General features: G+C 44.8%; 1 protein-coding gene across 4 annotated transcripts in view; it reads left to right on the forward strand.

Moving 5' to 3' along the window:
- Arhgap26 (Rho GTPase activating protein 26) overlaps positions 1-24,469 on the forward strand; it is a 384,946-nt gene that overhangs the window by 120,298 nt on the left and 240,179 nt on the right. For all 4 annotated transcript variants that reach the window (XM_029546942.1, XM_021214449.2, XM_029546941.1 and 1 more), the window contains exons 7-10: positions 3,495-3,599; positions 4,973-5,102; positions 9,621-9,721; positions 14,047-14,141. In XM_029546942.1, the coding sequence (XP_029402802.1) occupies positions 3,495-3,599; positions 4,973-5,102; positions 9,621-9,721; positions 14,047-14,141 (431 nt within the window). The remainder of the gene's footprint in view (positions 1-3,494; positions 3,600-4,972; positions 5,103-9,620; positions 9,722-14,046; positions 14,142-24,469) is intronic.

The following is a 24,469-nucleotide window of genomic DNA, read 5'->3' on the forward strand; positions in this document are numbered from 1 at the left end:
AGAGAGAGAGAGAGAGAGAGAGAGAGAGAGAGAGAGAGAGAGACTGAGACTGTGTGTGTGTGAGAGAGACAGAGACAGACAGACATGAGGGGTTGGGAGAAAGACAGGGAAAGGGACAGGGGAGAGTTTGGGAGGGGTGAAGCCTGGACTTTGTCAAAATGCATTCATATATGAAGAGTTTTTAAAAAATTAACTGCAAAAAGACCTTTCTAAAAGTAAGAAATAGTATTCTTAAGCAAAATATGCTTATTTTTGGTGAATATTATTCCAGCCAGCCCATCTGACTTTTGAGCTTGATCTTTTCAGTAGGCATATTGAGCCAGTAAGGTATCATACCTATTAGTTTGGGTTGAGTGACAGCCACAATCCCTCACACACAGTAGGTATTGGCTTCTTACATGTTTGTCACTTAGCTGCACAGGCTTGGCCTGACTCATTTGGCTGAACTTCTCTTCTTCCTCTTCTGCTCCCTCCTCCTCTTCATCGCCATCCTTCCTTGTAGTTTTGTTAAAAAAAAATTGCAGAAGCAATTCCAGCTCTGCCACTTAACTAGGTGAGACCTTGCACAGGGTTACATCTAAGTGTGTTTATATTTCTTCCTTTGACAAGAGGGATAAAACCAGAACATACCCTCACGGATGTATAAGAATGGGATCATATAATGGTAGAAAAGTAAAATCATAGACATAGTCCATGTTGTCCTTTCTTACAATGTATTCCCAATAGCATTGCACAGCACCCTGCCCTGGGGGCTCACTAAAATGCAGATTACAGGCCCAACGCTTCAGTGTTAGCCTGGGATAGAGGAGGACAGATGCATTTCTAACACATTGAAAGCCACTTTGTGAGCTGGGATGGCTTGGTTCCTCACTGTGAAATGGCATATGACTGATTACTGGCAGGAAAGACACTAAAGAATCCATTGAATGCGATTGCTGAGTACACAGGTGTCTGTCACTGAGCATTTAGGCACACAAGGAAGATTACTTTTATATTGTATTCATTATTTTATATTTTATATAAGTTATTATATATAAGTAAAAATAAGACCAGCAGAAGTGAAAGTCAATATAAATCTTAGCAATCCACCCCTCTTCTGCTTCAACAGGACGTGGTAGTGCCTGGGTTCTGCTATTTTAGAAAGTGTAGCCATTCAGTAAGACTGGTCCTGTTTACTTTCAGTGAAGGGAAGGCTCAGCTCATAGCAGTGACTGTAGGTTCTGTGGCTTATCTTGGGCATCAGTCTTGCAGAGCATAAGGGCTGGAGAGATGGCTCTGTGCTGGGAGCACTGGCTGCTCTTCTAGAGGACCCAGGCTCTGCTTCCAGCATCCACGCAGTGGCTCACAGCCATCTCTAATTCTGGTTTCAGGAGATCTGATGACCTCTTCTAGCCTCTCTGGGCACTGTGTGTACATGATGAGTAGACATTCATGCGGGCAAAAACATCTATACACATCAAACAATGAAGAATGTAAACAGAAAGCAGGTTCTTAGGGCTTGGGAGCAGTGTGGGGCCCAGCCTTTCAGCTGTACTTGCAGGGAGGAAGGAGAGGGAGGCACAGCCTTCACTGTGGATAGCCAGGCATCAGCGGAGCCCATCTTCTCTATTTCTGGAGTTGTCTGGAAGGAAAGGGATATGTGCCTTTTTCTCAGGAAACTGTCACGGAGAAGAGGAAGTCTTGAGGCTCTCGTCATCTTTGAAGGAAAGAGTTCAGTACTGGCCTTTGGTACTCTAGGGCATTAGTGCTTAGTTATCGACATAACTTAAGTTATCACTAGATATTTTACAGACAGAGAACCTAACAGTGCCTCGTCCTTGACCTCCCATGAGACTACAAAGGGACAAAACAGTGGGAAGTCACACTACCATTTTAATATGACTTCTGGAGTTGTTAGGGACAGAGCCTAGGACTTATTGTCCATAACGTGTAGGTTTGCTCACCCATCCTTAGTATGCCAGTTAAAGCAGAGGTCAGTGTGAAAAGCAGAAAAAAGAGATTTATTTAGTGTGGCCATGTTGGGGAAAGGAACAAATAAAGAGTTCCAGTGAACCTGCTTCCCCATGTCCATCTCTGAGGCCCTGAGACAAGGTTTAGGTTTAAATAGAAGGTAAGAGGTATGCATAACTAAGTTATTTCCGGTCAAGGTGCAATCCTGCCCATAACTGCCTCAGCTCCAGTCTGTCCTGCGAGGTGATTGGATGGGTTGTCAGGTTTGTCCTCTGTGCAGCCCCAGGTTTCAGAGACACACTTTCCTCCTCCTGGCGTGAGATCCTGGGCAAATCTGTCCCAGTAGTCTGGCAGCCAAAGGCAGGGGTGCAAGCGACAATTCCTGGAGTGTACTCAGTCCTGCCATTGTGACCACACTGGCATAAAGTTCTTTGATTGGCTGGGCTGGGCATGCAGTTGATCTTGAAGCTAACACGCCCTCTCCAGTGCGAATCGCTCCTGCCAGGAGCAGGTGCACAGAGCACAGGGTGAATGCAGTCCCTTCCCAGGCCTCCAGAGAACTGCCTCTCAGAAAAACGGAGTGGGGGAAAAATTCGTACAGCTGTGTTCCTAGAACAGCACAGAGGACAACAGACAGACTAACGGGTGTGGTGGGGTCTGGAGGTCTATACACCCAGGTGTGTCCTAGCAGCCTAAACAGCTGTGATCGAAAGCAGGCAGTCTGGGGAGGACTTGGGAAGCTGTGATCGAAAGCAGGCAGTCTGGGGAGGTCCTGTGTTAGCTTTGTGAAGAGATATACACTTCTGGTTGCTGTACCTTGGAAGGTGGTTGAGGATATGAAAAGTTGTGTGAGAAACTGTGGCGAGTAGGCGTTTTTCACCACTCAGCATGAGGGAGACAAGATCATGAGCAGGCTCACCCGTTATTAGCCTTAGGGGGTTTCAATGCGAGTCAAGGCACCCGGGACGGCATAAGCCGGGGAGCTGTATAGTCACGTCAATGAGGGGTTCTTACCGCTTACTGTGGGGAAGTTGAAGAAAGTACACAGAAGTGCCCCTGGGCTGCAGCCTGTCCTGGGCGATCTCCTGTGATTTGACTTTACTCATTAGGTTACAGGCTCAGAGCACACCAGCTTCCTTATCACGTTCTGACGGCGTGTGGCGACCTGATGTTATTCGTGTTCTAGAAGGCAGCCGCCGAGGTACAGCTCCAGCCTTTAGTTCCTAAGAGGTGATGTTCTTAGGCAGTGGTAAGCATTGGTGCCAAGGAGAACAGAGTTCCAATCCCCACTGATGCTCACTGAGTCAGGGAGGAAGTTACTAGTCTCTGAGGTGCCTCCTCGCTATTGAGGTGGGTCCTGTTAGCGCTTAAGGTGGTGTGAGCACTCAGGGACGCAGCCAGGGAGGACAGTATCCTCCCCACAGAGCTGCCCAGTGTGTGTGTGGTTAACGTGGCCTGTTCTGGACTTCTCAGACAGCCTTGGGAACCCAGATCCTTCTCCCGTCCGGCCTCTCTGACCTCTGCCTTTTTCCCCCTCTCTGCAGCTGCTGGCCTTCCTGCAAGGACTCTTCACTTTCTATCACCATGGTTATGAGCTGGCCAAGGATTTTGGTGACTTTAAGACACAGTTGACCATCAGCATACAAAATGTGAGTGGGGGCAGGGGCAGAGGAGGGAAACAGGAGAGGGTGTGTTGGCCTCAGAGCTTCCGCTGCTGCCTTGGCACGAGGTGTGTGCGGTGAGGTCCCGGCTGGGTTCAGAGGTCAGTGGGGATCTGACGTTTCCAGAATGCAAGCTAGCCCAGGTTTAAGCAGCAGTTCTGTTCCCGGAAGCGTTGCTGCTGGTTATGTGTTTTTTTTTTTCATAGAACTGTCAGGATTTCCTTTGGGGGTGGAAATCCCAGTTCAGCCCAGCCCTGCCTAGCTGCTTTCTGTGCAAAGCGGCTGCCTGGCCACCCTAGGCCTTACGTGAGTGTCCAGGAGTAGGTTTGACCTCGAGCTCAAATAATGTGTTCTTGTCTCGTTCTTAGCAAGACTGACAGGGTGTCTAAGTCAGTGCCCACAAACGCAGTTGCCTCTCTGGCTCGAACATGGGACCTTTGGGTGCAGAGTTGTTTAGGGTGTTTGGGCCCTCAGTCACGAGGCAAGCTCTCTTCTTAAACTTTGCGATTGACCACAGGTCTCAAGGTGCTCCAGTGTAGGAATTAGATCCAGGTATTTCTGCATGGCTTCTACTTCCTGGCCTTTAGAAGTCTGGAGCTTATGTGGTTCTTTGTTGACTTGGAGAACAGGAAGTTGAAGTATGTCAGAAATTGTTTCATGAAGCCTAATCCCACCCCTTTTATTCCGGGGATGAACACAAGTCCCAATATGTGCTAGGTAAGCCGCACTCCAGTGCTACGGGTCTTCTGAGGGAAGGCTTTGAAACAGGGACTCACAGGCAGTAAGGAACTCAGTGCCTTGAGTGGCTGAGCATGGAGTGTGGTGGGCCATCGGGCCACGATGCAGCTGCACCTGCAGGCTTTAGGCTGTGCCTCTGGGGTGCTGAGTGGGCCTAGGGAGAAGCCAGAGGTTTCAGACGACTCTTACCGAGGGAAAGACCTAGAAGGCCAACAGCACCCCTTTCATGAGGGTAGATCTGTGAACCATCCACCAGCTACATTGCCTGGAACTGGAACAGTGAGGACCATAATCCTAAAGCTGTGTAAGGAGTGGGCCACCTGTTCTGGAACGCTTGTTTAAATGCCCTCTCCTGGCCCAAGCATCCCCGCTTGCTCTTCGGGAGATAGGCTGGGTGTTTGCATTCTTTTTAGATTTCCTCAGTGATCTTGGTGATTGGTAGAGTTTGAGTCATTCGGGTATGGAACTGTAAGCAAAAAGGTATACTTTTGCAAGTGAATATTTGCCCACTTCCTGGACCCTTCAGTACCCCTTATTTTCAATCTAAGGCTGATCTTCTGAATTGCTAAGAGATTTCAGTTTTTCTTCATTTGATCATTTGAGTAAAATTCCTTCCATGGCAGACAAGAAACCGCTTTGAAGGCACCAGGTCTGAAGTGGAATCGCTGATGAGGAAGATGAAGGAAAACCCCCTGGAGCACAAGACCATCAGCCCGTACACCATGGAGGGGTACCTGTATGTGCAGGAGAAGCGTAAGTGTGCCGACTGGCACGGTGGGCTGCATTCGCAGCCTCGGGCAGGCGTTGCTTCTGGAGGTGCCTGCAGATCTGTGTCCACAATCTTGCACACCTCCAAGTGATAAGCTCTGTTGCCTCTGTGCTAGGGTTTCTTCCTAATATCACTCTCCTTTTGAACCACTGTGCTTCAGTGTGCTTGTACACCCCCCCCCCTCCCCACCTGACTGCACGGGCAGTGGAGAGCTCTGTCTTACATACCACACCTTCTTGAGTGATTCCGCTTTCAATCGAGAGTAATCATGGTTTGGGCTCTTTTCTTCTTAATTCCTCTCACTCCAATACTTTGGTTTATGCAAAGTCAAAACAGAAGTGGGAGGCAGGAAGAAGACCCATCTTCTTGTAATATAGTGAAGGGAAGAAGTGCTGGGGCTGCTACTCGAATGCAGGTTTTAATAAGGACTCACAATTCATACCTTAGGCCTTCGGGAAGGCTTAGAGGGGTTCTACCCAGGGTGGCACCTCCAGGTGCCAGGAGTAAGACATATTGAAAGTTACTTTTGTTTTTTCTTTCATGGTAGCCAACACCTCTCCTTAACAGGATCTCGCTAAGTAGTCTGGGCTGATCTTGAACTCACGATCATCCAGAGTTCTCCTTCTGAGTTGTATAGTCACATGTCTACCTGTATGCCACCATGCATAGCTTTTCCCCAACATGATCTTAGCAGAATGTATGACTTCTGATTTGTGCTGGTTTTGTGTTTTTCTCTGTGGTCCTCTTAGGCAGTGGATTCACTCCTGAAAGCTCCAGGCAGAGTAGGCTAGAAACACTTTGTTTTAGTGATCATTGCTTAGGCTCAACATTGTTCCCTTCTGACCATGGAGACTGAAGTAGGGGTGGAAGTACTGGCTACTGTAAGGGTTTTATGTTCCTTATTCTTTCAGCAGTGAGCTTGAGGAAGTTTACAAGAAGCAGAAGCCACTTCATTTGTGTATTTCATTCCCTCCTTGCCCTGTGGTGGACTCCCTCACTACATTCCCACTGCCCATTTTCAGAAGTAACTTAGAAAGGCAAACTCCCAGGATGTCAAGGATACACTTCACTGTGCCCCTGGAATACAAAGGCTGTTACTGTTCTTCACGCATGCGTGTGGAATCACTTTTGCACGACTCTGTTCCTACAGTCCACACACCCTTTGACACTAATGTGTTGCTTTTTGTTAGAACTGTCTTTTGGTTTCCTACACATTACTTCAGGTGTTTTATTAGGATACAGTATATAGTTCTGGAACTTACTATTTTTGATAATTTCCAGCTTACAGAAAACTTGCAAGAATGGTTTAAAGAAAGCATGGATCCACCCAGATATAACTTCTTGGCACTTTGCTGCTGCGATCATCTCTCCTCCTTTCTGTGTATGAGTGTGGAATGTGCAGCACTCTCCCAAACACTCAGGCTTTCCTGAGCTCTTCTGCTCTAATGCTCCATCACAGCGTGCATCACTCCCTGATGGTCGCTTTCCCCACCATCCAGTCTAGACACTGTGTTGTCTTTCCACTGTGTGGCCACTGTTTTCCCTTTGTAACTAACTAGCATTCTATGGGAGTCACCTTACAGTAATGTAAAAATGGTTCTCCTTGCCACATGTCCCTCCACAGAGTTGTGGTCTATTGATCCTTGCCTGGACTGATCTATGTTGTGATGGGGCTTTCCTATTTTAGCCCATGTTGCCACATTTATTATTTCTCCCCCTCCCAAATCCTTCTTATCTGTTCATCTGCACATATGTCAGTCCATCTGCCCATCCCCATCTTTCCACTGCCAATAAAATTGTAAGATTCACATTTCAGTCACAGGCTGTAATCTGTTACTTTACCTTACCTTGACATCCACACTGTCTAAGACAAAGCACTTCTGGAATCTTCCCATTTTATATTTACTGGAACTTCTCCCAAGTCTAAGAGTGTTTGGTATTTTTAAAATTTGCCTTTAATGACCCAATGTAAATGCTAATGTATTGCTGTGTGTGTGTACATGTGTGGGGGGCAGGGTATGTATATATGCATGTATGATCTCATGAGTATTTATGTGTGCCTACACATGTGGTGACCAGATATTAACCTCAGGTGTTGTTCCTTAGGTGACATTCTGTAGGGTGAAATACTAAAAATGCACCCACACTACTGCCAACAAGGCAGACTGGCTGGCTGGCCTGTTCTCAGCCCAGCAGACCCTCTGTCTCAAAGTTTTAAAATTTCTCTACCCAGCTTGCTAAGTTCCCATGGCGGGCTGTTGCCACGTTAGCCTCTCACTTCCAAACTCTTGTGGCTGGCTGGGGTACCCCACCACTATACCTTTTCTCTGGAACTCAGTTGAGTCACTTTATGAAGGAAAACACCACACAATCTTAGTTTAGACTCAAAAGGCAACACAATCGTTGGGCACAGCAGCTAACATCCTAATATTGTAAGCTATTTTAAATTACAATAGTGGAGCCTGGTGGATCTGCCACCTGAACCAGGGGCCTCCATCCTCTCCTGTCCACCAGCCATCTCTCTTCTCTCCTCCTTCCCTTTCTCCAGTCGGGAAGTCCTACCTACTTGTCCAGTGATTGGCTCCTTGAAATCTTTATTCTTAGTGAAGGTTCACATGAAATCACCTGAGTCCTGGGATTTACCCTAGTCCCAGGCAGCCCTTCTTTGGGAAGTGGAATTAGCATCAAAATACAAACAACACCAGGGCTATCCATAACAGCATTCACCTTGTAGTTTTTTGGACTTGCAGGTTTTCTTGTTGGCCTGAAGTTTATTGAGTAGGCTCAGCAGACTGGCTAACAAGCCCCAGGGATCTGCCTGTCTCTACCTTTCCAACTGTGCTCCACTAAACCTGGGTTTTTTTATTTTAATGAATTTTTAATTAATTAATTTTTAATGTATGTTTCTGGGATCTGACTCAGGTCTGCATGCTTGCAAGATAAGCACTTTATTAACTCCTCTGTCTCTTCAGCCCCCTATGTTGCTTTTCCAGGTTATTAAATGGTATCCAATACTTGTAATTTGGCAGTCTTATGAAACTATTAGTAACTATTAAGTGACTACTTGCTCTATTTACATGATGTTAATTTTGATCATTTTTTTTTATTTTCTTAAAAACTCTAGGAGAGTTGCCCCTTTTTTCTTAATTTTTTATTATTTAAATTTGCTTTATACATCAAACATATTAATAATTAGACTATTTTGAGAAATAATACATAAAAATTTGTTCAACTTTCATATTCATATCCTTTCATATCCCCCAAAATATCATTAATGAATATTTAGTACTATCCACAACTGAGGATCCTATATCTAGTGTTGAGTCCTAAATTGTTTTAAAACATACACAGTATTCTTTGGGAGTTAAGCATATTAAAAGAACATAAAAATATTAAAAATGAATCATTAAGAAATATATTCAAAAGCCCTTATATGATATCACCTGACATAGAGAGACTATTTAAAACATATTATATATCTGTGTCTATTGTCTAACAATCAGTTTACTTAAAAGAAGATTATCAGTGTTTCTAGGAGAGAAATTATTTTATCAGTAAGTATATTTTAAAAATTTCAAAATAGCAAAAACTCATCGAAGTTAAACACTAAGAAAGTGCTAATTTCAAGCACAGTGAGGAAAATTATCAATGATATTTCCATGATGTTTGTTGAACATGATTTTAATATTTTCAATTGTTGATATTCAACAAACAGAGTTTTGATCATTTCTATTGTGTGATCTCTGTGAACATCTAAAACCAGTATTGATTGAAGTCCTGGTAGGCCAAAGATGTCTTCATCTCCTCATAGCACTCGGTTCTTGAAAATGAAGGAACTGGCCAGGCACTGGGCATAGTCAGAGACTTTGGTGGGCCTCGGTGCTGTGATGTCGTCCTTTTTCCTGAGGGAGAAGTTTGAGACAGATTGCATTAGCTGTTGTTTAGTCACTTCCAGTCTGCATCTCTGGTGTCTCTGAGGTTACCATGTCTGCTTTTCAGATCTTTTTGAGTTCTGCTGAAGTAAAAATTAGGGGTTTGGATGTAGGTCAGAACCCCTGAGGTTAGGCACTGGGCAGCTGTGTGGGAGGTATGACGAAATGGTGATTGACACTTGGAAGAGCATTTCCGTACTCTTTCCTCAGTCACCTCAGTCAGGGAAGAGAATGGAAACTTCAAATGGAGACTAATGGTGGGAATGTGACTCCATTTTCCCAGGGAACCCATACTTCCCCTGTATTTGAAGACCCACTGGATATAGCGTTATTGAGAGTTTGGGGTCCCGTCTATCTGTGTGAGGAAAGCATTGTTTTGGCTTCACTTTCAGCCTTGGCATCATATTTTTCTGTTTCAGTGTAGCTGTGTATCATTAACCCCCCCCCCCCGAAATGCATCAGAGTGGACGAAAGCGTTATGGCTGAGCATTGTGGCCCATCTCTGTGATATGGCCATTAATAATGTGTGTAGATGTGTGTAGACGGCTAATAGGCAATGTTCCCTTGCAGGTCACTTTGGAACTTCCTGGGTGAAGCACTACTGTACGTACCAACGGGATTCCAAACAAATCACCATGGTTCCATTCGACCAAAAGTCAGGAGGAAAGGGGGTGAGTGCACCGTGAAAATGTCTTGCTCGGTTTGCTCAGCGAACAGATAACAGTCGTGGTACATGGCTAAGAGTCCAGCATTTCACTATAAGACTCTTGAATGTTGTACTAAGTAATTCCAGGAGGCCTATTGCCCTGAAAACGGTTAGAATAATCATAGTTAGTTTACTTACGTAGCTGTAATTAAGAGTCTTTTATTTTCCATGTGCACATTATTAAATGTATTGCACATCAATGACTTACTAGAAAGTTGTGGTTGATGACCTTCTGTGGGACTGATTTATGCCTCTTCTGCTGGATCCCTGGAGTTGCCAGTGGACAGTTTAGATAAATCAGTTATTTCTGTGTATCAAATTACCCCTACACTTTGCAGCTTTTAAAAATCATAGCAGCTCTCTTAATGATTCTGCATAGCCTTTGTGGGTCAGGAACTCGGGGAACATCTGATGGGTAGGAGACTAAAACTTAGTTCAGTCTAATAGCGGTGAGGATGGAAACTCTGGACCTGAGAGCTTAAGGCTGGCAGACATGGCTCCTTCCTCCTCCAACCTTCTATCTATTCTTCCACCTGCCCCTCTTCTTTCTGTGGTCTTGGACATTGTGGGATGGAAGATGCTCTGTGACTGTGTTTTACAAGAGACTGCCAGGTTAGAGCAGGCTCCCTGGCTCTGCTGGTGGTGGCTCCCTGCAGTCTCCAGGGTGCTTCCCTTTTTAGAACTCCACTGCCTCTTGCCTACCTTGGACAGTTGTCTCTGCTGGGTTCTCAGTATAGAGATGAGCTGTGTCTCCCCAGTCTCTCCTTCATACTCTGTATTTCGTCATGCCCTAGGATGGAGTTTTTTTTGTTTTTGTTTTTTTTATTAAGCTGATTGCTTGGGAGATTTTTGTTCACCTTGGATTTATGTTTTTTACTTTAATTCAGAACTGGAAAAATGTCTTTAGTTACTAACTTTGAATTTTGCCCCTCCCTAATTTTTGCTATTATTTCCTTGTGAATATACTTAACTGTTTTAATAAGAATATTTATGTTTTTCTTCTTCTGCCCACCCATTTTTGTAAGACAGTCTCACTTCGTAGCCTAGGCTGGCTTCGAACTCATGTGTAGTCAGGCTGGTCTCCAACCCCAGTGGTTCTGCCTCTATTCTCAGCCTGTATGCGTTTAATCTTTTTGAATATCTGGAATACATTTTGAATAATTTCTCTGGTTCTATCTTTGGCTTAAGTTGTTTTTGGTTTCAGTTGTGTGTAATATATTGGTAAGTTAGCACTTTGCTAGCCTTCCATGCCTGGCCTTCTATGGACATTTTTGTGTTCCAGGTTGAGTTATTGTTTGGAGGGCATTCAAGTGCAGAAGTGGAAGGAGCACAGACTTGGGAGACTAGACATGCCTGGGCTAGTGCTGGACAGTGCTGTGCTGTGCTGTGCTGTGCTGTGCTGTGCTGTGCTGTGCTGTGCTGTGTGTGCTGTGTGTGCTGTGTGTGCTGTGTGTGCTGTGCTGTGCTGTGCTGTGCTGTGCTGTGCTATGCTGTGTGTGCTGTGCTGTGCTGTGCTGTGCTGTGCTGTGCTGTGCTGTGCTGTGCTGTGATATGCTGTGCTGTGTGCTGTGCCCCTTTTGCTCTCTTCAGCTCCCAGCTGTTCTTCCTGGTTCTCTTTTACTTCAGTGACTACAAAGAGTTTTATCAACATCTCTGTTCATTCCTTGTATCCAGGCAGTGAGACAGCCCCTTTCTTCTTCTTCTTCTTCTTCTTCTTCCTCTTCTTCTTCCTCTTCTTCTTCCTCTTCTTCTTCTTCTTCTTCTTCTTCTTCTTCTTCTTCTTCTTCTTCTTCTTCTTCTTCTTCTTCTTCTTCTTCTTCTTCTTCTTCTTCTTCTTCNCTTCTTCTTCTTCTTCTTCTTCTTCTTCTTCTTCTTCTTCTTCTTCTTCTTCTTCTTCTTCTTCTTCTTCTTCTTCTTCTTCTTCTTCTTCTCCTCCTCCTCCTCCTCCTCCTCCTCCTTCTCCTCCTTCTCCTCCTTCTCCTCCTTCTCCTCCTCCTCCTCCTTTTTCTTTTTCTTTTTCTTTTTCTTTTGTTTTTTTTCAAGACAGGGTTTCTCTGTATAGACCTGACTGTCCTGGAACTCACTTTGTAGACCAGTCTGACCTTGAACTCAGAAATTCGTCTACCTCTGTCTCCCAAGTACTGGGATTAAAGGCTTGTGCCACCACTGCCCAGCTCCCTTTATTTTTCTATTATTATTATTATTAATTACTATTATTTTGGCAGAGGTGGTGTTGGCTTACAAATTATCTCAGGAAAACACACATGTTAGCAAACAGAGCTAGAAGAAAGTATTACAAATTATACCTAAGTCACTAGGTGTCCCCTGGTTTTCATAGAAGCAAGCCCGCTTTGTTTGGTCATGGTCATGGTCCTTTCCTACCTGTCACCCCTTCCAGAAACCAGCCGACTGGCTCTTCCACAGGCTTGACTTCAGGACAACATCTTACGTGTTTTCAAGAGTTTAATGAACTCAGTTGCATCTCGAAGTTCCTATCTCAGTGAAGGGTGGGGCTATATATAGTGGTCAGTGTTTGGGTATCTAAGGACTTCTGTGAGATCCCATAGAGAACCCCAGTGGGTTGTCAGTGTGGGGCAGGGCCCGAGAAGGTCATCTTAGGAACTTGCTGCTGAAACAAGTCGTCCCCCTAATCCTAACTGGTTATATTTATGCTCCATTTCTTAGTGGTCTGCATTCTTGATTGTTTTGTGTTGTGCTGCTATTTGAGCTTTCCCTCTTTTCACAAAGGGAGACATTGGGGGTCAGAGGGATCAGTTTACTTCTCAATGTATACCCGCTGAGTTCCAGAGTAAGTAGACTAACCTCCCAGTCTGGAGTTAGAAACTCCTGCTTCTGAAGCCAGATCTTTTTCGGATGCCACTGTGACCTAAGTTGTCCAGTGGAGGAGATGGGAGCACAGCTGTCTAGGGGTCTGGAGGTGAAGTGCTAGCGGTTTGGGCGCACCACCTTTCATTTAGATTGTTTTCCTTTCAAAGTGCTATGCTCCTTTCTACCCCCAGCCTTGGGCTTGATTTTCTGAGCAGATTTGCTCCATCCTCTTGAGACCAGACCTGCATGTGTGTGTATATCTGTGGAATAATCGAGGCAGTGAAAACTTCAGTTTTCCTTGCTAATTGAAGTAAGCCTGTTTGAGCAACTGGACTGTTCTCTCTCGTTTCTGGTTTCCTGGGAGATAAACAGCTTAGTTTCATGATGGAGAATGTTTGCTTGGATGACTCCAGGTTAAATTTTAGTCTATTTTTCTTTTCAGGTCCAATGTAGGACCTTAGTCTAAAACAGTGTGCAGAGAGCTCCTGTTGTTTTTCTGGACACTCAGTTAGTTCTGTGAGATTGTCATATTCCACTCACATAGTGACACACTTCCTAGTAGTAAAAAACCCAACTCTTGATATGCACAGCATGGGCGAGCCACAGAATGCTCACGCTTAATGAAAGATCCAGATACTTATTCTGTGTCTGCATTTGCATAAGGTTATAGAATGCACACAAACCCATAAGAGCAGAAAGCAGACCCAGTGGTTTCTTGGAGGTGATCTAGAAGGTGGGTGGGTCGCCAAAGGGTGTGTTTGGCAGGCAGGGGTGGGAGTGTTGAAAGAGTTTATCTCAGGTTCATCGATAGCTTGATGGCTATCTACAGATGTCACAGTAACAAGTTGTACACATTAAACATATGCAGTTTATCACATCTTATTCATCAACAAGGCTGATATAGGTTGAACAACTCTTCTATCCAGGACCTAGGAGGACTCAGAAGATACAAGAGTAGTAAGCAAAGACCACAAGCCTTTGTCCTTAGGGTGCTTGCTGTCTTGTGAACTTCCCATCAGACATGATGGGAAGATGTTGCTTTATTCCTAGTCTTCCGTAGCAGGCTGCTTTTGTTATGGTTGGTACCAGTGGGATGGAGAGGTACTTGGCACCACCTTCTTAGGGAATCTTTGACCTGTTTCTTAAAGAAATGATGACTAGCCAAGGATCACAGTAAGTCACCTCTGCAAATGAAGCCTGACTGAAATAGTAGTACCAGATGCGCACTATGTAATGTAGCAGCAACCATCTTCTACCTGTGTGACTATGTACTAGGGCTTCAGGTCTTAGCTGTAGAGATGTTTGCTTGAGACACTCAATGGTCAGCATTGCCTCTCCATAGGTTGTGAACCCACAGATTGGAGAAGTGGAAGTGTAATTCTGTCGATCTGCCATGCTTGTCCCAGAGTCCCGCAGGCCTGCCTGCTGGCTTCACCTTGATAGTCTGTGTGTTCCCACCAGGGAGAAGATGAGTCCGTTACCCTCAAATCCTGCACACGGCGAAAGACAGACTCCATCGAGAAGAGATTCTGCTTTGATGTGGAAGCAGTAGACAGGTAAGAGGCTTAGGCAATCTTTTCAGGAACAGATTATTACTATATTTGGATTTCTTTCCTTTCCCTTAAGGTACACTGTTTGTACCCCTGTCCCCCATCCCACTCTTCTGTGTCTGGTTGGAACTGGATGCTAGGTCATTGCGGAAGGTCAGTTCAGCCTCCCGTTGTTTAGTTCATGTCTGAATCACCAGGTTTGTTTGTTTTTACTTTAATGCTAGTCTTCCATGCTCAGGAATGTGTGCTATGTCTCCGGGAGGTGGGATAGATATTTAAAGAAAATAGTCTGTTCAATGTGATGGTATCAGGTGTTTGGTTGCTTTTCCCTTTAAAAAATTAATATAACAAATAAGAATTGGGAATAGAAGTAGTTTTACTCAAATAACTTTTTAAGGCTTATAATTAATTTTCGTTTACACTCAGAAAATACACCAAGTCACTTGCTTAATCAGCCAATAGACATATAGAAAGACAGACAGACAGAGAGCTTGTGTGTCTTCTTTCACATCTATGGTTCTCTCACTCAAATGCACACATGGCGCTAGGCTTGTTCAACAGGATTGCAGTTCTTTGCGACACTTTCTATGGCAGTGGGTTCTTTCAGCAGAATCCGTATGTGGAGCTTATCTGAGCTGCCTGTTCCAAATCAGCAGGCAAGGCCCACACAATGCCAGGAAGTCTCTTTCCTAATTAAAGACAAAAAACAAAAACCAAAAAACAAAAACCCAAACCAAAAACCAAAACCAGAACCAAAACCAGAACCAAACCAACCAAGTAACAAAGGTCTAGGCTGCTTTCTGGAGCTCCTGTGTTTTCCATGTCTTCAGAAGACTGCCTGGGAGTTACTTTAGGGACAGTTAAAGCTTCTCTCAAATGTCAACTCTTGATAACACATCCAGGACTCCTCGTTCATCATGCTCATAAAAACCCTTTGCAAGCCAGGCCTGGGGGTGCCCACCTGTAATACCACCTCTTCAGACGATGAAGCCAGGAGGATCTCTTGAGCCCAGGACCTCAGGACCAGACTGGGTTGTTAGTAAGACCGTGTTTCCAAAACAGAAAAGGGAGGGGAGAGGCTTTGCAGGCTAACATTCTGAGCCAAGGGTAAGTGTTTCGTACTCAGCACAAGGAATAGACCGGGGTGGTCCTTTCCTTCCCAGAACCTGTCACACTCCTCAGTGGCTTGTTACAGATAGTGTTGGGAGGATCCAGAACTGTTGAGTCTCCACTGAGGAGCAGGTGGATTGGTAGGAGGGTGACTCAGCCTTTTCTTTCAGTGTTCCCAGGGGACCTCATGGATTAGGCCACAGCTCAGCATTGCTTTTCGCCCCTTTTGTTTGACTCTGGTGTGTTATAGACTGCTCACAAACACACAGGTGGGGCAGTAAAGCAACTGTCAACATGACCCCTTCGTTATTAAGGAAGATTTTTATTGTATGTCTATAGAGAGTATGGCCAGAGCCTTCTAGAAGAGTCCAGAGCAGAGAGAAAAAATAGACTGAGCGTAGCCAGCAGGTTGGATATGGCCAGGGCTAGGGAAGTGGAGAAAATAGTGTGGCTAGTAAGATAGGAAGACACGGAGAATAGTGCATAGCGAGAGCAGTGGGGGTTGGGGGAGACAGACAGACAGACAGACAGACACAGAATAGTGGTTTCTAAGGAGGGTGAGTAGCAGGAATAGCAGGAAGAGACTGGGGTAGGAGCTTTAAAATGTATAACAGGTACCTGTGATACTAAGCCCACTGGATGGGCTTTGATACACAGCCATAGGTTGTGTCCTTTGATTTGTCCTTTCTGCTAGAGGTAAGGTGGAATGAAGCCTCTTGGCACATGGGAACTGGTCTTACGAGTTCCTGAGGAATGCTGGCTCTTACCTAACCACCAGAAATCCTCCTATAGTCCAGGCTGAGCTCCTTCCTGGATATTTGGACAGCCTGGGACCTGACATTGGATAAGAAGTAAAAGGTTTTCTGTGTGCTAAGTGGCACCTGCCTGGTGGGCTTTACTGTCATCCTTTCTCTGAGGGTTCCCACCCCATGCTTTTCACCAGTGCCCGTCAGCAGGGAGGGGCTGCCGGTGCTAGAGTCTAGTTTCCTAGACTATGCCTCCCCCAGAGTGCTCTGTCTTGCAGGAGGCAGGGGTCAAAGGGCAAGTTAGCACTTAGGAAATGAATGCAAAAGAGGAACCAACAGGAGGGCTGAAATGTTCCCAGAGTGTGTTATAGGAAGATTAGATAAACTACTATATAGTAAGTTATATAGTAGCTGTTAATGTGGCAAGTTATCAAGATGCAAGTGTGATTTATATTATTTAGACCTCAAAAATATGGTGTGAAATATCCTGACTCTGTAATATGTGGTATTAATGGTTAGTTGTAACTGTCAGCTTGACACATTCTAGAATCATCTGGAAGAAAGCATCATTGAGGGTGGTCTAGATTAGGTTGGTTTATGAACATGTCTGTGGGACGCTGTCTTGTGATGTTAATTGATGTGGGAAGACACAGCCTAAAAGAGGATTTGGATCCTTGACTGTATAAAGAACAGATATAGTGAGCTGAGCTAAGCATGCATGTGCAAAGTGCTCCTGGCTTCTACACCCTGGACACAATGTAGTGAGTTTGTCCTGAGCAGCTAGAGCCATGACTTCCCCACAACTATGGGGTATAACCTGAAGCTATAAGCTAAAACAAATCCTGTCGCCCCTAAGTTGGTTCTGTTCAGGGCATTTTGTCACAATAACAGGGAAGAAATGAAGACAGGACCCGATTCACCATAGCTGGCATCCTGGGTAGCAGGAAGTCACAGATCCAGAAGCAGGCACAACTGTAGAGAAATGCCCCATGAACCTGAAGACAGAAAACAGGACGAGAATGGGATTCAAGTAAATGAATGCCAGGCTGCTAACAATCCACCAGATGGGGAGGGAGGAAGGCATGAAGTAGATTCAGGGGACTTCAGGAGGAATCAACTTTCCCAACACCCTGCCTTCCTACTGTGTGGTGCCTCATTATTGAGGTGCAGGGAGGTGGCAGAGTATTGATCAGGGAGGACCTGTCAGTGAGATGGAAGGCCATCCCACCAAGGCCTTTTCAATGGTGGCCACCACCTGAACCCCACTTCATGAAATAGACCATTTGCATCAGCTGCCTTATCTTTTCTGCTGCTTTCTTCCATCCAACCCTTCCCCCTCCTTTTCCCATCCCTCCTTCTCCTCTCCTGCCCCACCTTTCTTCATTAGTAGCTTCAGTTTAGTAGCTCAAAAAAGCAAAATTACCTACTTGTGGTTTTTTTTTTTTTTTTTTTTTTTTTTCATCATTTTTTTTTTTTTTTTTTGTATCATCATGCCACAGACCTGGCTTTTGAAAGTTTATATTTTACATGGGCTAATTTACTGGATTTAACTTTTTTCCCCCTAGAAGTGGGTTAGCTCTTTCGTGTGACACTTCAGTGTGTAAACTTCTTGGGTTAAAAATGGGTGTCATGAAAAAGCAGCCTTTCTTGGTAGCCATATGTGGATCATGAATACTAAGCAGTGTCTGTGCTCAGTCACTTGAATAATTAGCTCCATCATGAACTATCTTATGGAAATTAGTGAGCAAATGTAGGGAAAATGTTTACTTACGCTGAAGAATCATGGGGTGAGTCACTTGCCAGCATCCTTTGGATTAGTTTGTTTTAAAAAAATGTCTCACAGATGTAAGTGACACATAAGATTTTCTCCCTAATGTTCTCCAGGAGCGGCCACTAGACCATATGGGAAAGAATAGAAATAGAAACTAAAGGGTTCTTTTGATTCACTGAGTCAGAGTAGTGGGGTGGGGGGTAATGTTTATATTTGGGGAAAGGAAACAATTAGAATGCTTTATTTTATTTTATTTTATTTTGTTTTTTAAGACTAGCTGACTCTGACAGAAACTCTGTTAAAAGCTTCTCTCCAGCACTGCCAAATGCAGAAGTGTGGCGAAGACAGATCACTAGATGGCCGTGGTAGGGAACGACATGGACAGGGAACTGGGGACCACAAGTGGCATACCTACACCTATACCCTTGAACTTCTGCCTCAGCCTCCCAAGTACATGAGACTGCAGGCCTGCACCCCAGGCCCAGCCTAGACTTTTCTGACAGATGTCACACGTAGGAAGCTTTATCAATCCATTGCTTTTTCTTCTGTAAAAGCCTCACCTGATTCTTTGGGTAATTCTGAAGTTCTCCTGCAAATGCTGCACCAGCAGAAGTGAGCTAGCTTTCCTGAACCTTTCTCAGCACTCCCTGACACACACTCTGCCACTTCTGACCCCGCCTTCCCCACAGGTACCCTGCAGTAGCCGGGTAGCATAGTTTCTTTATATTGGTTGGCTAGCTGTTCAGTTTAGGATGTCTTGGGTACTTCTGTTTAATTCTGTTTATCTCAGATGATTTGATTTTAGAGGCAGAAAAAAAAAACATAATTTCTTGTAGCCTTGAATATAGTACTATGTGTATATGATTGCCCAATTTAAACTTTTTATGGTGAAGACAGTTTTGAAATTGCATTATTTATTTTTTTTCTTTGAGAGTTTGGTGATGAATCTAGAGAACATTAGTTAACTACACACATAATTTGCTTTTGCGTACAGATACGGTAGGATAGTTGAAGCCAGAATAGCAGAAGCTAGACATTTATAGAAGATCTGAATTAAACAAACAAGCAAACAAAAACCATCAGTACCCTCCAGTCAGCCAGCAAGCATCTTTCCAAGTTGTGTTTTCATAGAAGGTTGCATATGGCAGGCTAAATAAAAGATAGAGGGAGCCCTAGGTTTGAATGTAGGACCTGCCTCTCACTAGCCATAGGAATGGTAGTACTAAGATGGGGCTGATGGTGACTGCCAGGACTGTTTGGAAGATGGGATATAGCAGTATGCCTCTCTGATGGTGTCCCGTGAGTGCACATGTTGTTTTTGTATGATCCAAACTGTGGGACTTAGGTTTTCTTATGTTAAACCTTACCTTTGCCAAAAGTTCTTCCCACACCTATTTGCTGCAAGCTTGCTTCTTTTCCCATCACCCTGTCGATTCATCTGCGGTATGAGAGTGAATTCAGGCACAGGAAGGGCCCACGTGAAGAAGGCCCACCAGGGGGAGATTCTGGACGCAGTGCTGTGCTTCATAACTTGATTGCCACAAAAGCGAAAGTTTTATGTCCACATTCAGTTTATGATCTCCCCCAGGAAACCGTTCTAATTTTAAAGGAAGGCAGTTTATGGTCTGGTTTGGTATGAGAGTGCGAGGAGGTTGTTTTGTGTGTCTTTGTGAAACTATGTGACTCTTGAGATTGTTTTCCAAAGAGAAATCGATCCTCTTACGTAACGGACAGTTTGAATGTTCAGCCTCTAGATGGCAGTTTTGTATGTGCCTTGGTAGCTCTTGGGTCCAGTTGAATGGTACTTGTCATTTATATACTGGTAATTCGAAGACAGCTGCGTGTGTGGTTTCTGTTGAAGCGGCAGTTTATATGAGTATTACTACTTAAGGCAGAGAGTATTTTCAGTGACTCAGTTTTTCTCTTGAAGCTCCTTCCTCTAACCCTTTTCTCGGATCGGGATCGTTCATACCTACATTCTGGTGGCAGCTAGCTGGCCTGCCCAGTTCGTCAGACCTCTGAATATTGCAGTTTAGCTGGGTGAACCAAGGTGCTAGATCCTTTGCTTCGGGATGATGCACGTGAGGACAGCAGACTTGTCCTTCTGTCCAGCCTGTGCTGAGAACCAGGCTTCCCCGAACAGTTGCAGCCTTTATCTCACGGAGCCACAGAGCGGATGGATTGTTTTTCCTGGTTTGGGGCTTCCCGCCCCTCCCCTTCTAGCTGCCTGTTTGAAATGCTACTTGAGCGCCTTCCTGCCCATTGGGTTGGAGTGCTGGTCTCTATGCCATTGACCTTTCAGGCAGGAAATGGCTTTTCCTTCCTCAGAGGGTGTTATGCTGCTCTGACTTCATGGCCAGGGGTGGGGTGGCCAGTGGGGGATGGGCATCATTCTTTCTGAATTGCTTCCTGGCTCTTAGGGATAGATAGTGAGCCGTCTGAGATTTTCTTGGACTCTCGAGTTCACAAAGTCAGAACTTACTCAAGTTTTGGGGGTTTTGTTTTGCCTTCTAATTAAGTGGGGGCGTTGGCTGTTTATGCCTGTGTTAATAGCATGGGCTTCGGTGGTTAGTGGAGTGGATGGGACCTAGGCAACCTGACTTCTAGTCTCTAATCAGTGCAGTGAAATTTGTTGGGAGTGCACACATTTATCTGGTAGTTTCTCAATATAGGATGTAACACCAAAAGTTTGCTATTACAGAAATCCCAAGAAAGAAAGCAATGAAGCTGTGAATCGCACCTGTTCTGTCCACCATAAGACTGAAGAGCCCAAATGGTGCAGAGGGTGGCAGATGAACCTAGGGAGAGGTTTGCTTAGCTTGCTGTCAGTAGCAGTAGCAAGGATTCACATTGACCTTGTGTTGCACCCATCCCATTAGTTAGTAATGCTTTCTCCTGGTGCATTGTGGTAGCTTGTGCCTGGCATACAGTACTCACTTAGAAGTCAGTAGCAGTTACTACATTCATGGGACACGAAGTTTAGTATGCTAGAAATTTATCCGGTGTTCCAGGACTTTAAAATCTTTTAAAATAACTGCGTGGAACTGTCTGATGGGGTTGGCAGTGTTTGTTCTCTGGACTCTTCCTATTGCCAGGGTCCTCCTCATTCTCCAGCCTTTCCTCTCAGGAGGTGAGTGCTGTAGGCTTTCGTTGATGATGATCCATTCATTCAGTAGAATCAGATTCTTTCTAGATAATTGTTTAGAAGTTGCTTCAGAAAACCTCTTGGGGAGTGTGTGGAAGGAGGTTACTCCCTTCCTTCCTCTGTCCAAGTTGATAGTCTTCTTGAACTCTAGGGCACATTTGCTTGTTACAGATAAGGTCACTGCAGCGTTGTGGCTTAAGTGTAGGCCTTGTTTTAGTTTCTGGCTCACCTGGATACAATGTCAGAGTTAGCCCTTCATAGCATTGTGGCATCTTTCACTTTTAGAAAGAGTCCCAAAGGGCCAGAGATGTGGCTCAGTGGCAGAAGACTTGCCTAGCAAGTCTGAGCCCCAAGTTCATTCACCAGCAACACAAATAAGCTACATACACACACACACACACACACACACACACACACACACACACACAGAGTAAATAAGCAACTGAATAAGATAAAGGCAGCCCAATTATTCACATTTAATTCATATATTATTGTGAGAAAGAAGTGATAGTTGATTAAATCCTTAGCGCAGTGTTTGGCAGATAATAAGAAATAAATCCTAGCTCCATGTGGGAATCACCAACCTGTGACTTCTAGTTTCTCTCACCTGTGAGCCACCTGGGTACCTTGACAGGTGGCAGCCACCTCTGCAAGTTGTACTTGCTCTGCTCTTTCTTAATTCGTATGTCTCTATTCACAAGTAAAAATGCCGAAAGGATGCAAGGCTACAGGTTTTAAAGAAAGGAACCTAACTCTGTTTTCCTTGGGGGAGTAAAGAGCTTCTTGCCTGGCTCCCTTTGCTTGACTACTTACCTGCTTTCTATAGACAGATGTGGGGCTAGTCATATCTGTGCAGACTTTTCACTGTGTAGGGAGTATCAAAAGACAGTTTGCAAGGCAGGGCTCCCTCTTTCTGGCATCTGACGAGCCCCTTTCACCCAGGAATAGAAAGCCCACTCCCCAAGGCCTCCCTTCCCAACTTCCAAGAGCACAGTGGGACACATTTCACACACAGGCTACAGTAAGTTCTGTGGGTCCTATAGTCCTTCCTTTCCTGTCGGTTTGACCCTAAGTGGTGTGGATGGGAGTTAGGAGAGTACTCTTGCCACCTGGAGATTTACTATTACAAATGAGTAAGCCCTTTGGAGGTTGATTTGGAGAGAACAGTACTGTGAGGTTCTGGTTGTGTTTGTTTCAGGGGGGGTGGAGTCAGTCCTAGCATTTCCTTGTCCAATAGGAAGTGGGTAAATTGCCAAACCACTGAGATCACTGTTGTTGACTCTGATTCATGAATGAGATTAGAACTAGAAAGCTCTCGAGGAACCCCAGAATCAGCCATGGGTGTGCTTTTTGTGTTCTTGGCTGATGGACAGAGGGCTTTGATGGACACTGGTGGTCCTAGCCTTCTGGATATAATCCTCTCTTGGATAGTTTTTGATCTTTTTTTTCTTAACTTTTTTTTTTTTTTTTTTTTTGTTAAAGGTTTGGGTAACATCTGTAGTTAATCCACCCCCTCTTTTTCTTTAGCTGGACCCACTGATTAGTTTTTATCGTCGGGATTTTCTTTTGTGTCACCTGGGATTTTTTTTTTTTTTTTTTTTTTTTTTTTTTTTTTTTTTTTGTCAGCTTGACATTGGCTAGTGTTATCTGGGGAGGGTAACCTCAGCCGAGAAATTGCCTCCATCACATTGGTCTATAGGCAAGTCCATAGGGCATTTTCCAGATGAGTGAGTGATGTGGGAGGGTCCAGCTCACTGTGTGCAGTGCTACCCCTGGTTGTGGATGGTGTACAAAAAAGCAGGCTGAACAAGCCAGGAGGAACAAGCCACGAAGCAGCTTCCCTTCACAGTCTGTGCTTCCGTTCCTGTCACCATGCTTCTGCCCCGAGTTCCTCCCCTGAGCTCTCCTGATGATGCAGTGCAACCCATAAGAGAAATAAATAAGCCCTTTCTTCTTCATGCTCTCCTCCTCACCGACAAAACCTAACCAGAACAACCGCAAAAGCTATGTATGCTGCTTCTCTAGGGGCTCCTTTTGGAAGCCAGCCCTGGGAGAGACATGGCAATGGGTAGCAGCTTGCCTTGAGATAAGTGAGAACTGTCTTCCCTTTCTTATCCTTACCATGTTTAAGGATTTCACACCCTCGCAGGCGCACATGTACACACGCACATGTCTGCATCATTCTTATGACGAGAGTGTACAGCGTTGAGAAACTCGCAGGTCCTTGTTCGCGCTTCCCAGGCTGCCCCAGCTCCAGCCCTAACAATGTGTTCATGGGGAAGCAATGCTGGCTTCTGAGGAGAATTTTAGGGGTGGGCTCCAGAAAGGATCTTTAAATCATTTGCACCCTCTCTCATCCGGTGGCTGGAGGGAACTTCTCCAAAGAGGTTCTAGTATTTGCTGGAGACTTCTTTTCTCTGCCCCTACCAGTTATCAGGCATCAGTTTTAGAATGGAGTAGCAGTCCACTTTGAAGCTGTTACAGGGGAGGGAAAAGGAAAGAGCCATGATGTCAGGGCCGGTGTTTGCGGTAGGGGTGTGATTTTCCGGCCTGAGGGTGTGGTCGTTAGGCGGACCACAGTGCCAGCACGTGGTTTCTTTCCTCTTTAAATGATTCTCCTGCCCTCCTCCAGGCATTGCTGCGATGCTCTCCCGAATTTGCTATCATCCTTCATTTGCCCATTGGGAATGACTAAGTTCTGGAGTATTTACTTTTTTGCCTTCCACTTGGAAATGTACGGTGCACTTCTTTGAGTTTGCAATATCGCCAAACGTGTAACTCTGCCAACCCCAGGGAAAGCGGCTGGACCTCTCTATCTGCCTTCCCGAACATGCAGGTCTCACATCCAGAATAGTAGGGAAGCCGAAGTGTTGTCAAGAGGTTGTAGTTCTTGTACAGTTAGAACAAGTTCTTAATGGAGGTTCCACGGTAAAAACCACACATCTCAACTCTATGTTTACGACTGTGCATGAGTCAAGTCTGAGTATGCATATACTCACATACTTACATATACATACTTCCAAAGGCCCTGATCAAGATGAACATTTATAGCCTTGAAGTTTTCCTCATCCTCATCACCATCCTCATGCTGTACCCCTTCTTGGGGGTAAAATAACTCTTCTGTCTTGTGTTAGGTTTTTAAGCGTTGAACACTATGAAACTCAGACTGTAGACTTTGCCTCACCGTCTGTGAGGTTCATACCTAACCGTTCCGTGCAGTACGGGTTGCTGTTTGCAGTTGTTGCCTGCTGTCCTGGCATTTAGATACACAACAATTTGTGTGTCCTCTTTCGTTAGACATTTTTTGTTGATGCAGTTGTGGTTATTATGAATAAGATGACAGGTGACCTTGACTGTGCGTGGTGGACATAGGCACACATCTTTCCTGTTGTGATATATGGGAGTAGTATGGCTAATGTGTGGTGTTTAGTTCTAGGAGATATTGAAAATGTCCTTATTCATTTAATTTCTCACCAGCAAAGCCTGCACTAAATTACCAAGTGACCTTTTTTTTTTTTTTTTTTTTTTTTGAATCCCTGTCCTGTTTCTGTATTATGTTTAC

The sequence above is a fragment of the Mus pahari genome, chromosome 15 (genome assembly GCF_900095145.1).
Source record: "Mus pahari chromosome 15, PAHARI_EIJ_v1.1, whole genome shotgun sequence".
In the NCBI taxonomy this organism is placed as follows: domain Eukaryota; kingdom Metazoa; phylum Chordata; class Mammalia; order Rodentia; family Muridae; genus Mus; species Mus pahari.